Genomic DNA, 16,322 nt, shown 5'->3' with positions numbered 1-16,322 from the left:
CAGAAATAGCTCTGACGATTTCAATCCGTGCATGTTCTTGTGACTTTATTCTTCTTGTACATATACATTATAAATAATAATAATATCTATTAAAAACGTTTTATTTAACATTGTCTATAAAAGTTCCTATTCCAATGTATCAGTAGTAGTAAATGTATTATCCACCGCATGAGACTTCATATATTCATAAGCTGGCGAGGGGATGATCACAGAATGAGGACTCATTTGTTGTTTAGTCGGCGTGGAAGAAATCATTCCCGGGGGGATATTGTTCTTGAATGGACTAGTATTTACGTTGGGGACTAATCGGGGTGTTTCTGCTCGATTTAATTTCATGGGTTTCAACGTGATTAAACTGTTATGCAATTCGGAATCAATATCATCGTAATCATCTTCTTCGTCATCGAATTCACTGTTGGTATCGACGGTGGTGGTGGTTTGTTGAGGCTGACGGGGTAATGATATCTCAGAGGATTCTTTTTGATGTCGTTGAGGCGTCTCAAATAAAGAGGGACTTGATATTGGAGATATCCCATCCCCATGCAAAATCTCCGTCACACTACCATTCAGTCCAGGTTCGTGATCATCGGATTGTAAATATTTGATTAATTGTCTATATCCCTCAACTAGTCGTTGTAGTTTTCGATAAACATGAATTGGATAATCGGAATCAGGTTCATGATTGTTCGAGATTAACTCAATTGTGGCCTGTAATGACTTTATAAGGTTGTCTGTCTGTGATTGGGATGTAACGAATGTTGACTCGCATATCCGAATTAATTCTTCCACTTTCTCTGTTAAGATATCATAATTGTGTCGAAGATGACCATTGGATTGGAATTGATGATATTGGATATCCGACGAGTATACATTCATTTTCAGTCTATTTAATACTCTGATGTAATTAGGTTGGGGTCATTAGTGATCATCGATGGATCTGATCAAAGGGTCGTGGCAAATTAACCAAATAATGTCGTCAGAATTCTTCACCTATGTCGTACAGCAGATTAATTTAACTTTTAGTTTAATATGCGACATTTCTCACATCACACCATTTTAATATTTCATGCAATCGCTACTAATCTTTCTAAAGTTAAACTAAGAGACTTTTGATTAGTATAGTTAGAGAGAGCTAGGGAATAGAGAGACAGAAGGATATACGAAACAAAAGGGGCGTGAAAATATAACAGCTACATAGACTACGACATTTGAGGAAAGTACCAGACTTAACTCAAGAACGATAAGGATACCCTGTTAGTAGCCCTCTGCCCCAGGTATAGTTACTCCAGACAACGTCAAACATAATGACAGAAACAACGACATCAACGACGACGAATGTACCAATAAGACGACTATGTCGAGTTTCATTATCTGATTTAGATCTCGAGAATAGGAAATTCACCAATAAAGAAGACATAAAACCTTGGTTATCCGATTGTTTGATACATAAGAAAGGAATTGAGATTGTGATTGAAAGATCAGATACTGGGAAGATAATATTTCGATGTAAGAATAAAGAAAAGAAAGCTGCAATTGTTAGTGAATCATCGTCATCCAAGAGTACTACCAATGGTAACAATAAACAACCAATACGAAGACAGACTACTTGTCCGTTTAAGATTAGAGCTAATTATGGGATAAGGGATAAAGTATGGACTTTGCTGATTATAAATGATAATCATGACCATCAAGTGAATTGTGACTCACAATCGTTATCATCATTAGGAGATGAATCTAGGTTGAGAAATGTATCGGTCATGTCATCGAATGGGCAACAACAAAAGGAACAACGACGGATTGAATCATCAGCAGCTCTCAAAAAGTCAAAAACAAAAACAAATAAAGGGAGTAATATAGAACCTAATCTAGATCAATCAAGTGCAAGCGATCAAAATTCAAGTAAAGGATCAGATTTGTTTAATAGATTAGTCGAATCATCAACATCAATATCCGATACAACTACCCCAACGGTGATTACCCCAACAAGAGAGGAGCAAGACTTCTTTGAAGATAAGATGCCAGTATATCCACTTCCACCACCTACCAAAACTTCCACTCCAATGAATAATAATTTCTCAACTCCAATACAACCCCTACCCCAACCCCAACAGAAACGAAAACGAACGAAGAAGACCGCGACCACGGCAGGGGAGCCAGGTGGAGGTGCTGGAAAGATAAAGAAACCGAAATTGATTCCAAATCCTACTACGACGAAGAGGAAACCGGCGGTCTCGAAGAAGGATAAACCGAAACCTAAAACAAAGACAGAATCTACAGTTTCGAAAAAATCACAGCTGAAACAACAACAACATCAAATACAACTCCCCCCGCCTGATCAAGGATCGATGATATACAACAATAACATGAATAATTTATCTGGAGGAGGATTACTAACTAGTGGTAGCGATCTTTTATTACAATTGCGTAATGAAGTGAATGAGAAAATAAATGCAATTGTTTTGAGTAATAGTCAATCTCCGGAAAGGGGATTTCTTATGGATTCATTTGTTTTGCAGTTGATTTTGGATCATATGGATTTCTTGAGTCCGAGGTTTATATATAGGTTAAGACAACGATTACAGGAGTTTGATGACAAGGGGAAACTCGGTGTTTCTCAGGAGCAGAATATCGAAGAAGGCGATGAAGTAGAGGAAGAAGAGGATGAAGTAGTTGGAAATCAAAGGATTGCTAGTCAACAGGAAGATGCTAGTAGGAGGAGGGTATCAGACGGACTTGCCATTTCGCAATTAAGACAACAACAGCAACACCACCATGATCAGCACGAGCTTCATCATCACCATCACCAACACCAGCACCAGCACCAGCAACAACAACAACAACAGGAACAACAAGATCAAGTTGTCCAAGAACAAAAGAAATCAATATTGAATAGTTGGTTAAATGGTCCATCTACCGCAAATACCCTAAGTGGGAATCAAAGTGCAAATCTAATTCCATTATCTCCATTATTAAACGATTCAGATAATGAATATACAACAGGTGGACCATTACCTCCCACAAATAATGGAATCAATAGTTCAACTATTGATAATTTAACTCATTTACCGGGGATTAATTTATCTAGTAATGCACAAAGCTTTGGGTCTTATATCGTACCGTCGAATCAAATCCTGATCCAGAATCAAAATCAACAATTACCCCCATTTAATTCTATTCAGAATAAACTATCCCTATCTCCAACCACTGGTTCCGGAAACCCGCAATCCAATAATAATAATAGTACGAGTCAATCACAAGCGGCTGCAGTAAATGCAGCAGCAGCAGTAGCGGCGGCTTCAAATATGCTTGGATCATCTTCACATATCTCCCTATCCTCATCCACATCCCTAATGCCCCCATTAAGCAATTCGAATACAACCCTAAACCCATCCCATCTTTTGAAAAATAGTTCGAATAATAATAATAATAATAATAATAATAAGGCAAATCTCATATTGGGTAATTTGGGTGATAAATATTCCGGAACTAATAATCTTTTGAATGAATTGAAATTATCTAGTCAATTCAGTACGGGTTCCAATCAACAACAACAACAACAACAACAACCGACTCCACCTTCTCAACTACAGTTGAATAATATTTCATTCATGCCGGGGTTTAGTTTGGGTGGACAGGGTGGATTATTGGGTTCCAGTGGGTCGAATCTGACAGGTGGGATTGGAGGAAGTAGTAGTGGTGGCCTCGGGGGTGGATTATTTAGAGATCTGAATCTTGGTGGTTCGGGTGGTCTGCATCTTCTTGGTGGCATAGGCGGTGGTGGGAGTGGCAGTGGCGGTGGAGGAGGAGGTGGTGGTAGTGGGGTGCTGGGTGGAAGCAATAATTTGCCTACTTCTAGTATATTGAATAATATGTCGAGTTTTAATGATTCTGGATGGTGATTAAGAAAGTGGTTTATTTATATTTACGAGATTGGTTTTATTATATTCAGTATTTTTTATGTTTTTTATTCAATTCTTAATTTTAATATCTAGAATTTTATTTCATATAATTAATTTGGTGTTTCTTTATATAATTTATATATAATTAATAATAGTGAGTAATGTTTATTCATCTCTATACACAATCCTCCTTTTCCAACCCATCTTTTGGCTGTAGGAAACCCAGCTGTATCTAAAGACGTTCTTCCAGCTATAGCTATAGTCTAACAATCACACGGAACGTGTGATACAATTGTCATATCAAATCTTCTCCATTAAGGAACTCCTGTTCGTTTCATGCACGAAGTCGCACGATTCTGCATAGGAGTTTTCTCAGCTTCAAGAGAATATTTATTTAATATCAAGAGAAATATTGTATTTGCAGTCATTTATCTCTTGATGTATGGTTATCAAATAGGATAATTATTCTTGCTGGCTATAGTTATCTTGGTATACTTTCTCCGTGTGGAGAACTACTTTGTTGGTTGTCTTAACTATGATAATTGGATTCTCCTCTCCGGAAAACTTCATCTGGTAGAATACTATTGTCTATGGTGAACAGGTGTTCTTAAGGCGAAAATTGTCCATAGCTTTCGTGGCAGACCCTTGGTGGTTCTCAGCTTCACACAACCCAAAACTAAACTCGACTATTGTCAAAGAGAGAATTGAAGAATACATCAAATACTTAAACAAGCCTACGAGTTTAGTTTAAGTATTTGATATATTCTTCAATTCTCTCTTTGACAATAGTTTCACAAGAGAGCTCAGCGCCTCTATCAATATAGTTTAGAATGTCTTTCATTCTCACCGTTCTGGTTCTGTTAATCATCTCTGTTGCAAGGGAACCGAAAGCAAGTAACCTTGCGGTTGAAAGCTCATCAACTAGTTTCAAGAAATGACAATTGACTTATAATTCCAAAGTGACTTTCCGTCGTTAATGATGTCCATGTTATGGATTTGGGTTTTCTCGGTGAAAACAAAGTTTTCAGGGTCCAAGAAGTACTCTTTTATCCTAACATAAATCTTAACACCAATATCAACCGCTTCCGATTGACAAGCAAGGTTATCTTTCTTGAATTGGAGGTTTTGAAAAGTCAGGGCGATATTTTGTCTTATCGCTTTCTTCCATGATGATCTTAACTGAAAGTTAATGAAGTCCACTTTAGGCGTAGCATTAGCCGCAGCATTTAATTCATCCTTGCTTGGATAGACAGGGGGACGAGCAGGAGGACCAAGTCTCTTTCTATTAGACAAAGGAGCAGAGTCCCATTCTAACCCTTGACTAACGGAGACGCCAGCACCAACATTCTTGCTTCCGTTAGTCGCTTCAGCCTTGATATCAACGAAACCATCACAAATACCACCATCATCATCTTCATTATCACTATCATCTGAGATAACAATCGGAGAAGTGACATCAACTTCCATGTCGTCTATGGACAACTGGTCTAAACCAACACTTGCATCAATTGACTGTTCTTTAGCTTGTAACGACATTTGCAAATTCTAATGTAGAAAATTAACTCCCAAATACCCTGGACGCAAATCACGGGAGCACACTGCTTCAACTTAGAAGGGGTGAATTCTTAGTGAACGCAGGTGATTTGCGAACACGGTATTTGGAGGTTGCTTGCTAATATTCAGTCCAAAGAATAGTTGTTTTATTTATTAAAAGATAAAGCCATATAAAAGAGGGCGAAAGCAAGCATATTTATAGCCGAGAGATTGAATAAGAGGCCAAGAAATGTAGAAGAAATAGCCTTTGTAGAATTTGTAGTAGACGCATTTAAGGAGTGTCAACAACGCGAACACGTCTAAAGTAATTTACCTAGTGACTGTCGAGACTAGATAAGCCGAAGACCATGTCACCATACCACGTATTGGTATTGTATCACAGAGGTTCGGTATATATCTAACTAGGTCTTGAGGAGAGTTTGGAGCTTGACTTTTCTTGGGTATCTGAGTGTGATTGTACTTTCAAAGAAAGAGCAGCCTTCACTCTTGCATAATTGCACGTAACAGATAATTGCTCTTTCTTTGAAAGTACAATCACACTCAGATACCCAAGAAAAGTCAAGCTCCAAACTCTTGCATAATTGCACGTAACAGATAGTTTAATTTGCTCTCAAAGTCTGGGACTCAATTCCGGGAGTTGTCCACTTAACAAACAAACCAGAATCTACATCACTGACATGGATATTCAGTTTCTTGTAGGGCACATCGAATTGTTTCAATGGCAGTTGTGTCAAATTCCCTTTTATTGTATATTAAGGTGTAAGACATACAGTGTAGATAATTAATTTCTATAGCTTAAAAGTGAAGCAAAATGTTCTTGACTCTTTACCCGAAGATTTTACCAATACTCCTTGTTGGTGCTTTATTGCCAAATGAATGATTGACAATCATGAAGGCATTTGGCTAGAAGTGTTATGAAAAAACCATCATGCATTTTCAATTGTAGCAACACATCAAATGGCATCAAGCTTCCTTTACATCCAAATTTGCTAAAAAGGTCCTATATATTTCTCCTGTACCTGAATCATAAAGGATTGTTTCTCTTTTGTCCATAACTTCAATAGTTTCTCTTTTGCTGTCCATAACTTCAATAGTTTCGCTTTTGTTGTCCATAACTTCAATATTCTGTTCAGCTGTAGCTTGTGGGGGTTTCCAGTCAGCGAAATTTATCCTATTATATCTTCGTTTCGGCTTCTTTGCAGCTTTGAATTTAATTCCAAATATCCCAAGAATTGCTTGAATTATTATCCAAAAAAAGTTTAATATCTTGCTGAAGATTCCTTTTTCTTCATTCTTGTTCTTTGTGAAACCACGTCTTTTACCACCTCTATAACCATTTCTATGACGATACCTACCTCTATTCAACCTCCTATTTCCTCTTTGATTGTTACTTTTTTCCATCTTTTATTTATATACTTCTTATTCTCAGAGTGATTAAAAAGAAAGTTTTAACTTTCTTTGATTTGTTTACAATTCAATAAACAACACCAGCAACACCACCAGCAACATCGACAATTTTATTTTTTTCTTTCAATTTCGACTTTGCCATCCCATTAGATCAACACTGGTTAATCTCTAATACATAGATCTACATAGAATATACAGAATATGGAACAACCATTCATATCATCAACATCATCACCAGAATCGTCTTTTGTAACAGACACTACCACATTAATAATACCATCAATTTCAATTGGAAATATCCCACAATTAACCATTGATTTATTTATTCATACTTATAATTTAATCAAAGTAGGAACATTAAATGATTTATATGTTTATCCATTTGCATCTCCAATTGACTATCTGAATAATCATGGCACTGTTGGCTTATCTAATGCTATTGAAGTATATCACAATCCTCAATTGAAAATCACATTAATTCAACAACGGTCACCAATATTACCAAGTTTTACAGAATCATATGTCATAAAAGTCATAATCCCATTCATACAATCATTGACTCAATTAACAAAAGTATTGATATTGGATTCTCTGGATGCTGGTTTGTTTGAACATGTGCAAGCAGGTGATATTGAATTGTATACTACTGAAGTATTATTAAGTAAATCTCTTGAATCATTAGAATTATCTTCCGAGAAAGTATATGATGATCTGAAGAAAGAAAATAATGATACTTCTAATTACGTAAGAAGTTTATTAAAAGCATTGAATTTCCCTCGTATTATAGATACTACTAATGACGTTAACTATACTTTTGATGTTAATGTTTTGGTATCATTTGTATATGAAGGTGATAATTTCTATGATGGAGAGAAATTAGCCACCAAAACAGCTGAGGTTTTGAAGTTGAATATCCCTACTATATGGACAAGACCTATCAGTTGGTTTGGTGCATACGGTGATAAGCCAATACCTAATTCCATGGAAGAAGGTTTGTTTGGCTAAGTTAGTTGGAGAATAACAAAATGCACATGTGTATATATTACAAATAAATAAATAACTTAAATACTAACAAAGGATAGTCCCAACGTTTTTATAATTCTCTCTTTACTTCATACTTCATCGACGATCCCCCTTGTCCCCCTTCTCCATCAAACAGTCTCCTTACCCCCCCTGGTCCCTTATGCTGTGGACTATGGTCATATATCGAGGAATACATCGCCTGCGGAATCGGCGGAGTCAAATGTCCAGCCATACCTCCATTCCCAACCCCACTGTTGATCCCACCTTGGATATTCAAATACCCTCTATTAATCATAAACAAATCAAGTCCAGAATTGGGAGTCGCTTCATTACTTGGACCACCACTCATTGGAGGAAGCGTTTGCAGCAGTTGCATGGAGTTAGTTGTAGGTGGAAGTGAGGGGGGACTTAAAGCGTTTATTCCCGCGAGAATGGTTTTCAGTTGGGCGTCTAATGGCGTCTGTACTGCTGTTGAGACTTGGGATGCGGAATTTATGTATTCTGAAATTATTGGTGAATCGCGATTTCCATTAGCAGGATTGGAAGTACCTGGTATGGTAGTAGTAGTGGGGGCGCCGTTAATCCTAGAATGATGGGGATTGAAGAAGTTTACTCTTGGTTTCATATCAATTTCTTCATTATTCATAATCCGGTACAAATCATACGAAATCTTACATGGGGTCGAAGTTTCACTAGCATGAACCAAACAAGTTTTAATGTCTTGACAATGTCTTAATTTCTCTTCTTCAGTACTAAAATTCATCATATTGGGGAAATTAAATCCCATAATTAGGGCATAGTCAACAAATGGGAAATATTTAAGATTGACCAAACTCTTTTCATTAATTAATCCTCGAATCCATTTTACTGCCCGAGTATATTTTTCATCTCTGGAGTGGATGAGTCTGTCTTTGATCTCATCGCCACCTTTAAGGGAACTTAATCGAACTGCTAATATACACCATGTTAACGCACGTGCTAAATGGAGGAATGAGATTGAAGGTGGGAGACAACTTGGATTAGAAAAGTGTTGTAATCGACAATATTCAGGTAACCCATGACTCCAATCGGATAATTTCTCTTCAAATTGACCAATCGTCAAACTATTCGAATTCTTCCAATCATCATAATCTACAACAACATGTTCACTCACTTCGGCACTATTATGCTCGTCCTCCTTGTGAATATTCTCTTTAGAAGTATCGATATTCGAAGTAATAGCTAAATTCAAGATCGAAATCACCTTAATAAACTCATTAAACGTTGACAAAAACCGCCCATTTTCCAAATGGATCTCCCCAGAATGGAAACATGTCCAACTATCCCATTCCTCCCATCCATCACTATTAATCTGCGGAATTGGCCAATCCAGGGCCCTAACCACAGGTGACCTCCCCATTCTCGCGGCCAACAAAGTGTTGACAATATACACCACGGCCCAAGTCCTTTCTCGATTGATATTATCCCAAGTTGCCCGATATTTCTTTTCTTCTTCTTTGATATTCTCATCCTCCTTGGCGGAACTACTTGCGTGTCTCATCAATCTGACATCAATCGCCATTCTCGACCCCGATGAAATAAGCACCCATGAGAAATCCCATTGTCCGAGTTGATAATAGAAGAATCCGAGCAATACTTGTGCTTGAATGGTTTCAATGGTGGACGTTAAGGAATTCTCAAGCGACATGATGGCATTTTTGGCATAGATTGCCGTTTGGATATATTTAACATTGGCGGTTTCTGGGGTGGTTGCGGTTGCGAGTTCTCCTAAGGCCAAGACTGCCCATACTAGGGCTATTAAATTACAGTCGGTATTTGCAAGGGTTTGTTTTTCGACGTTGTTATTCCCGATGATGGATTGGAGATGATGGACTTGACGGAGGATGGAGATACGATCGAGCATGGGGATTAATGGGTGATAGATTTGGAAATAATTATCTACCATTTCTCGTAAATTCAGCGGGAATTGAAATATTTCTAATGGGATTTTGATACGGTTGGATATGGCGGCATCGATTGCAAATGATGAAACATTGAAGATTGAACCTACTCGGAATGGATTCTTTTGATCAACTAACATTCTATTACTATGATATTGTTGGATTGCTTTTATAGTGAAACCCGAGATTAATGATGATAATCCATGATATTGCAAAGCAACCGGAATCCATTCTTCTGGAGTTGCGCCTTCTTCTTCAGAAATGAATTGAAAAATATCATAATTCAAAAAGAATGACGGATCATTGATGAAATGTTCTGAATATGTATTCAAGAGTTGATTAAAGGTGGATGATTCGACTTTGGGGAATTGTACTCCTATTGGAGGTGATTGAGATTGAGAAAGTGGTTGTTGTTGCTTTAGTTGTTGGGGACCTCTTTCTATAAGGGGAAGTGGTTGCATATGCCCTGATCCCATGGCTGGTAAATGTCTTTGAGGAACCGGAAGTAGCGGAGCTGATTGTTGTTGTGCCATCACCAGCCCATTATTAGGCTGAACAATTTCTGGTTGCGTTTCTGGTTGTTGTTGAGCTAGTAGCTCTTGAGGTGGAGGACCCAGTGGCGGACCCGGAGGAGGTGCAACGCTTGGTGGAAGCAGAGAGTGTTCACTTAATGACTGCAGTTTTTGTATTGATTGTGATGTTGTTAATTTTGAAGTAGATGCCTTAGCATCATGTATAATTGTATTATTCTCCAATATGAACAGATCAAATAGATCCGACAATCCACAAGAATCCCAAACCAGTTGTAACTGTTTAATACTGGTCAAAAATGTCGATTTATCTTCCGTCAACATATGAATCAAATTAGCTTCTGTATTCTTGGAGACATCACTCACAGTTAAAGAAGCTAACATTGCTTGAAACAATACCACTTTCTTCTCTAAATCATGCGTATATCCACTGGGTAGTCCTCTTCTTTTGGATGCTTGTGTGTATTGACATGCTTCTTCGTTTATCACACAGTTTGTACAAGCGGGAGCAAGACCATCACATTTTGCTTTTTTGGTACGACAGTAATCACAAGCTTGCCTTACTCTTCTTCGCTTTTTTGTAGCTGACTCATTTGGATTACCCATGGTCGTTTATTATCTACTGTTTCTTTCTCAGTCTGTCTCTCCGAGTTTCTGGAAGATCTTTCGAGCGTTCGTTTGAAAGACTTTTGTTGTTGAATATATAATTCGGAACTGCAAGAAGTTTTAAATTGTGTTTGCGTTTCGAAAAAAAATAACTTAAAATACGATGTCTTCTTCTTCTTCTGTTTCTTTCTTCTTCTTCTTCGCCTCTTTACGTATCGCCTTCTTTAGGTTGTTGTTGTTCCTGGTAAATTCTTGGAAGTCGAGAAACTAAGAAACACAAAATTGAAATGAGGTGGGGGGGAATTCTCAATTTAGCAATTTTTTTTAACAACCCAATTTCCCTCTGCGCTACCACAAATATTAGATCATTGGTATTCGGCGAATGACTCTTGCCAAGATATGATATATGTGCAACCATATGATATTTGGTACCTTTGTTTATTAATTCCCCCATTCAAGATAAGTAAATACAAAAAGAAAAAGTAAAAAAAATGAGCAGGTGGGGCAGGAAATAAAAGGGAAGGAAGTTGCTTCAGAGTACCTGAACTTGCATTGATGAGCAGGAATGGAGGACGAAGAGCCGCCCAGCTTATTAGGCATATGAGAATTAATTTGACATTGTCTTGGTATCCTGAGGAGCTGAATTATTCATCACGTCATCACACGCCAATGCTGTAAATCTCTGGAAATATACGAGGTTTATTGTAAAAGCATTTTACGATAGAGAGACCCTTGTTGCTCCGAAGCGTTTTCTTAGATTGTTCAAATGCAAAACATTAACGTATCATTCTCTATAGATGAATATATATAAATATAAATAAGTACCCCTTAATTAAACCTAGATTTCAATTTTCTTTAAATCTGGAGAAATTTCAAATTTAGCTCCAGTCTTAGCAGTAACTTCTTCAACAGAAGAAGCTGGATCAATTTCAATCAAGATCAATTTTTCATCAATAACATCAAAGACAGCCAAATCAGTAATAATTCTAGAAACACATCTCTTACCAGTTAATGGGAACTTACATTCATCCAAAATCTTTGGTCTACCCTTCTTATCAACATGTTCCATAACAACAACGACTCTAGTGGCAGCAGGATTAGAAACTAAATCCATAGCACCTCCCATACCTTTAACTCTACCTGGAAGACCCCAATTGGCTAAATCACCCTTGGCAGAAACTTGTAATCCACCCAAGATGGTTAAATCAATCTTACCACCTCTAATCATGGCAAATGATTCTTCGGATCCGAAAAGAGATGCACCTGGAGCTAATGTGACGGTTTCCTTACCGGCATTGATCATATCTGGATCTTCTTGACCTTTGGTTGGATATGGACCCAATCCAAGAATACCATTTTCTGATTGTAAAGTGACATTAATGTTTTCTGGAAGATAGTTTGGTGCTAAGGTTGGCATACCAATACCTAAATTAGCAAAAGAACCATCAGTGAATTCTTGAGCGGCTCTCTTGACAATCTTGGCTCTCTTTAAGTCAGCTTCTGATTGTTCGGCAGCAGATGATGATTCTTGAGATGGTTCTTCGGAATATTTGAAGATTTCGATATCTTTTGGAGTAGTGGATTGGATAACTCTATCAACATAAATAGAAGGTAAATGAACATCTTCAGGAGCAATTTCACCTGGTTGAACAATATGTTCGGCTTCAACAATTGTCAATTTGGCATTTCTACCCATAACAGAATTGAAGTTTCTGGCAGCACCTCTGAACCAACAATTACCTAAAGTATCAGCCTTATAAGCCTTAACTAAAGCAACATCACCGTTAATAGCTGGTTCTAATAAGAATCTTCTTCCTCCGAATTCACGAACTTCACGTGGTTCACTAGCTTTCAAGACCTTTTCACCAGTTGAATCATATCTAACTGGTAATTTACCTTCTTCTAACCAAGTACCTGCACCAGCTGGGGAGTAGAAAGCAGGAATACCAGCAGCACCAGCACGAACACGTTCGGCCAAGTTACCTTGTGGGGTTAATTCAAGATCGATTTGTCCGGTAAGATATAACTTTTCAAAAGTTCTATTTCCACCAATATAACTCGAGATCATTTTTGTGATTTGTCCAGTAACTAAAAGTTGGGAAAGACCACGGCCATCAAGACCGGCATTATTGGAAACAGCGGTGATGTTTTTGATGTGGGGTTTTTGAACAAGGGCATTAATGACTGTGTCTGGAACACCGGAAAGACCGAACCCACCTGAAAGAAGAGTGATGTTGGATTGGATACCTTCTAATGCTTCATCAGTGGTTTGGACAACCTTGGATTTTGGACTGGTGGTTGAAAGGAAACGTAAGACTAATAGTCTGGTAGTTGGTTGTTGAGTTCTTGTTATACGAGACAACATTGTATGTGAATTATATGTAAAAGAAAGAAAAGATGTGGTTTCTTGATTTCTCCTCCTTTAAGAAACTAAGTGATAAGCTTTTTCCTCGAAGGGATTGGAGAGTTTATATATTCATTTAAGAATTGTTTCAATCTCAGCATTGTGTCAAAATAAATTAATTAGATGAGAAAAACGGAAATAGAATTATTTATTTATTATTTTATTATTCACGGAAATGAATTTATTTTGCGATGACACTTTTGAGTTGATTGGGTACGCGTGACATTATTTTTTTTTGTGTAAGTGATTTCCGATCCAGGAGAAAAACGGAAATAGACAGATCAAGAATTAAACTGAAATAAATCAGAGTTTCTCATTTCCCCAGATTTGTCCTTTAAAAAAGGGGAAACTCCTCTGACATACTTTCAAACTGTAACCTTAACAAAGAAGTGGGTTATAGAACACCAGTGGTCATTACATATACGGATTTCATGCAATCATGTCAATAATTAGGCTGGAGATTCAAATAACAACTACAACCTATTGTTTAAACAGCTCATCACCCCGGGCTAAGTATTTAGCCCCCCCACCCGTGTAAAAGAGGAAGATTGCACCCGTAAACTTCCTAACTTTAACTATATTTGCGGGCTTTTAGAACCAGCTGCTGAGATTTCTTTCCACTTCATTCAGATCGCAATATCTCAAGGCTTGACAATTCTACAAAGAAGATTTCTTGAGCCCATCAAATTCTTCAACTTGGAAACCTTTTAGACTAAACAAGTTTGATTCCATCTTGAGAACAACTGTCTAGTTGAAGCAATTAGTCTAAAAGTGCCATTTGCTTATCATATCTAATTAAGATCAAAAAGAGATCACAAAGAAATTAGAGAAAAAACGGATAATCCCGATTAGGAAATCAAATATCACGGATTTATTAAATTCAAACATAAAAGCACATAAAACCGCTACTCTAAACTATTTGTATATACTTATTATATAACGGTCTCATAGTCACCCTTGCAATTAATCTAAAGGAGCATATACTGGTAAACCATCTTGGTTAAGAACCAAATTTTCACCACTCTTCTTCAAAGCTTCAACATTCTTAGAAGTAACCAAATCGGTAGCTTCTTGTTCAGTAATAATTCTGAAATCCCAATTCAAATACCAATCTTCAGCCTTCATACCATGTTGAGCTGCTCTTTCAGCACCCAATGGTTCTAAATCAAATACCAAATCAGACTTAACACCAAACACAGCATCGGAGAATTCATATTTATCACCACGAAGATATAAAGCGGTAATCAATTTATCATAACCTGGTTTTTCAATTATGAAATGAATATGAGCTGGTCTATAAGGATGTCTATTTATCTTTTGTAACATCTTCCCAACTGGACCATCATGAGGAATGGCATAAGGAACTGGTTTAGATGCCTTGATAACAAAACTACCATCTTCCTTGGTGGTGAAAATACCTCTCATATCAGGATGTTCACGATCTTCATATTGAGTATCATATAATCCATTAGCATCACAATGCCATAAATCAATCTTAGCATCTGGGATTGGGTTCCCCTTGGTATCAGTTAAGATACCTTCAATCAAAAGAGGTTCACCTAAATCTTTAGAACAGATGGAGTCACCTTCTTGTTTATCTTCAGCATCATGAGTATGGAATGGACCTAATAAAGTACCCACGGTGGCTTCTTTTGGTTTTGGATGAGAAAGACCATCAACAAGAACAGAAAGACCAAGCACATCTGAAAGCAAGACGAATTCTTGTCTGATATCAGAACACATCTTTCCGGTGGCGGTTAAGAATTCAATACCGGCATACCATTCATCAGTGGTGAGTCTGGTTTCACGGGCGAAATCATGGAGATGTTGGACTAATTTTGCCATGAGGAATTTGAGACGTTCATCTTTATGTTGGGAGTTGATGGCGATGGTGTTTTCGGTGATGGTTTCATCACTCATGTCGACTAATTTGAGTGCAGATGGCATGGCTGTTGTTTTGTGGAGTTCTTAATGGGGTAGAAAGAAGTTGGGGGAGATGAGAAGGAAAATAAAAATGTGAAAGAGGTTAGTGAATTCTCTTGGGTATTTATATTATCTTGGGAAGATTTGGGAACACATGCGTTAAGAATATATGAGCAGATATAAACGATGAGAGAAAATTAATAAAACGATATCCGACGTTATAAGACAGTTGAACAATGTGGGGGGATCTATTTAAATCTTGATCGACTGATTTTTATAAAAATTTATTTATTAAAATTTCCGGAACAAACAAACTCCGAGAAAATAAGGTTTACGGTTTATTCTAATAATTAAGTGCAAATTCAATAGAAGCAGTATAACCATAAACCCCTAAACCACATACAATCCCAATTGCTTTATCACTCAAATAACTATGATGTCTAAACAGTTCTCGTTGATGAACATTAGTAATATGAACTTCTATAAATGGTATAGCCGTACCTAACAAGGCATCTCTAATTGCTATAGAAGTATGAGTATAAGCTCCAGCATTTATGACAATAAACCCTACTCCTTCTAATTTAGCTTGATGTATTCTATCGACAATATTCCCTTCTGTATTGTTTTGGTATGCTAATACTTGTGATCCATCTTGTTTTAATTCTGCTTGTTTAATTGCTGCCTGTTCTATATCTGCTAAAGTAGTTGTACCATATTTTTCTGGTTCTCTGGTACCTAACAAATTGAGATTAGGTCCATTGATTAGTAATACTTTCTTAACCATTCGGTAATATGTGTTTAGCTGGATCTATACTTGTGGGGGAATGTCCGACACTTCCTTTAACGTTACGGAGAGAGATAGAGGGGGGTGGATAAGTCAACAATAAAACTCTTGTAGATAAGCGATGAGTCTTTTTTTCTTCTGTTGGGTTCTCGGAATAAAATTAAAAAAGTGGAGGAGATGTGGTTCTTCCATTAATATATTGATGTAATGATGTTTTATGTACAGTGGGGTAAACAGGTGGGGACTGGAGAT

General features: G+C 37.2%; 9 protein-coding genes across 9 annotated transcripts; 2 read left to right on the top strand and 7 right to left on the bottom strand. All coding sequences in view use genetic code 12, as the record gives it.

Moving 5' to 3' along the window:
• Window positions 1–126: 126 nt before the first annotated feature.
• On the bottom strand, window positions 127–876 carry J8A68_003639 (uncharacterized protein; the record flags this gene model as incomplete). Its single annotated transcript, XM_049407516.1, has 1 exon — window positions 127–876. One exon carries the CDS (start codon window positions 874–876, stop codon window positions 127–129), a length of 750 nt encoding a protein of 249 aa, XP_049263102.1.
• Window positions 877–1,304: 428 nt separating this feature from the next.
• Window positions 1,305–3,899, top strand: AFT2 (Aft2p; the record flags this gene model as incomplete). The annotated part of the gene is made up of 1 exon (XM_049407515.1): window positions 1,305–3,899. One exon carries the CDS (start codon window positions 1,305–1,307, stop codon window positions 3,897–3,899), a length of 2,595 nt encoding a protein of 864 aa, XP_049263101.1.
• Window positions 3,900–4,826: 927 nt separating this feature from the next.
• J8A68_003637 (uncharacterized protein) lies at window positions 4,827–5,435 on the bottom strand (the record flags this gene model as incomplete). The annotated part of the gene is made up of 1 exon (XM_049407514.1): window positions 4,827–5,435. The coding sequence occupies one exon, from the start codon at window positions 5,433–5,435 to the stop codon at window positions 4,827–4,829; it is 609 nt and encodes a 202-aa protein (XP_049263100.1).
• Window positions 5,436–6,416: 981 nt separating this feature from the next.
• J8A68_003636 (uncharacterized protein) lies at window positions 6,417–6,854 on the bottom strand (the record flags this gene model as incomplete). The annotated part of the gene is made up of 1 exon (XM_049407513.1): window positions 6,417–6,854. The coding sequence occupies one exon, from the start codon at window positions 6,852–6,854 to the stop codon at window positions 6,417–6,419; it is 438 nt and encodes a 145-aa protein (XP_049263099.1).
• Window positions 6,855–7,061: 207 nt separating this feature from the next.
• Window positions 7,062–7,865, top strand: J8A68_003635 (uncharacterized protein; the record flags this gene model as incomplete). The annotated part of the gene is made up of 1 exon (XM_049407512.1): window positions 7,062–7,865. The coding sequence occupies one exon, from the start codon at window positions 7,062–7,064 to the stop codon at window positions 7,863–7,865; it is 804 nt and encodes a 267-aa protein (XP_049263098.1).
• Window positions 7,866–7,953: 88 nt separating this feature from the next.
• ZCF10 (Zcf10p) lies at window positions 7,954–10,959 on the bottom strand (the record flags this gene model as incomplete). The annotated part of the gene is made up of 1 exon (XM_049407510.1): window positions 7,954–10,959. The coding sequence occupies one exon, from the start codon at window positions 10,957–10,959 to the stop codon at window positions 7,954–7,956; it is 3,006 nt and encodes a 1,001-aa protein (XP_049263097.1).
• An 838-nt stretch (window positions 10,960–11,797) lies between these two features.
• On the bottom strand, window positions 11,798–13,324 carry J8A68_003633 (uncharacterized protein; the record flags this gene model as incomplete). Its single annotated transcript, XM_049407509.1, has 1 exon — window positions 11,798–13,324. The coding sequence occupies one exon, from the start codon at window positions 13,322–13,324 to the stop codon at window positions 11,798–11,800; it is 1,527 nt and encodes a 508-aa protein (XP_049263096.1).
• A 1,002-nt stretch (window positions 13,325–14,326) lies between these two features.
• J8A68_003632 (uncharacterized protein) lies at window positions 14,327–15,310 on the bottom strand (the record flags this gene model as incomplete). Its single annotated transcript, XM_049407508.1, has 1 exon — window positions 14,327–15,310. The coding sequence occupies one exon, from the start codon at window positions 15,308–15,310 to the stop codon at window positions 14,327–14,329; it is 984 nt and encodes a 327-aa protein (XP_049263095.1).
• A 319-nt stretch (window positions 15,311–15,629) lies between these two features.
• DQD1 (Dqd1p) lies at window positions 15,630–16,070 on the bottom strand (the record flags this gene model as incomplete). The annotated part of the gene is made up of 1 exon (XM_049407507.1): window positions 15,630–16,070. One exon carries the CDS (start codon window positions 16,068–16,070, stop codon window positions 15,630–15,632), a length of 441 nt encoding a protein of 146 aa, XP_049263094.1.
• Between the last annotated feature and the right edge of the window lie 252 nt (window positions 16,071–16,322).

Source organism: Hemisphaericaspora subhashii, assembly GCF_019202705.1.
Source record: "Hemisphaericaspora subhashii strain CBS 10753 chromosome Unknown scaffold51, whole genome shotgun sequence".
NCBI lineage: Eukaryota > Fungi > Ascomycota > Pichiomycetes > Serinales > Debaryomycetaceae > Hemisphaericaspora > Hemisphaericaspora subhashii.
This window is presented reverse-complemented; position numbering and strand designations above follow the sequence as displayed.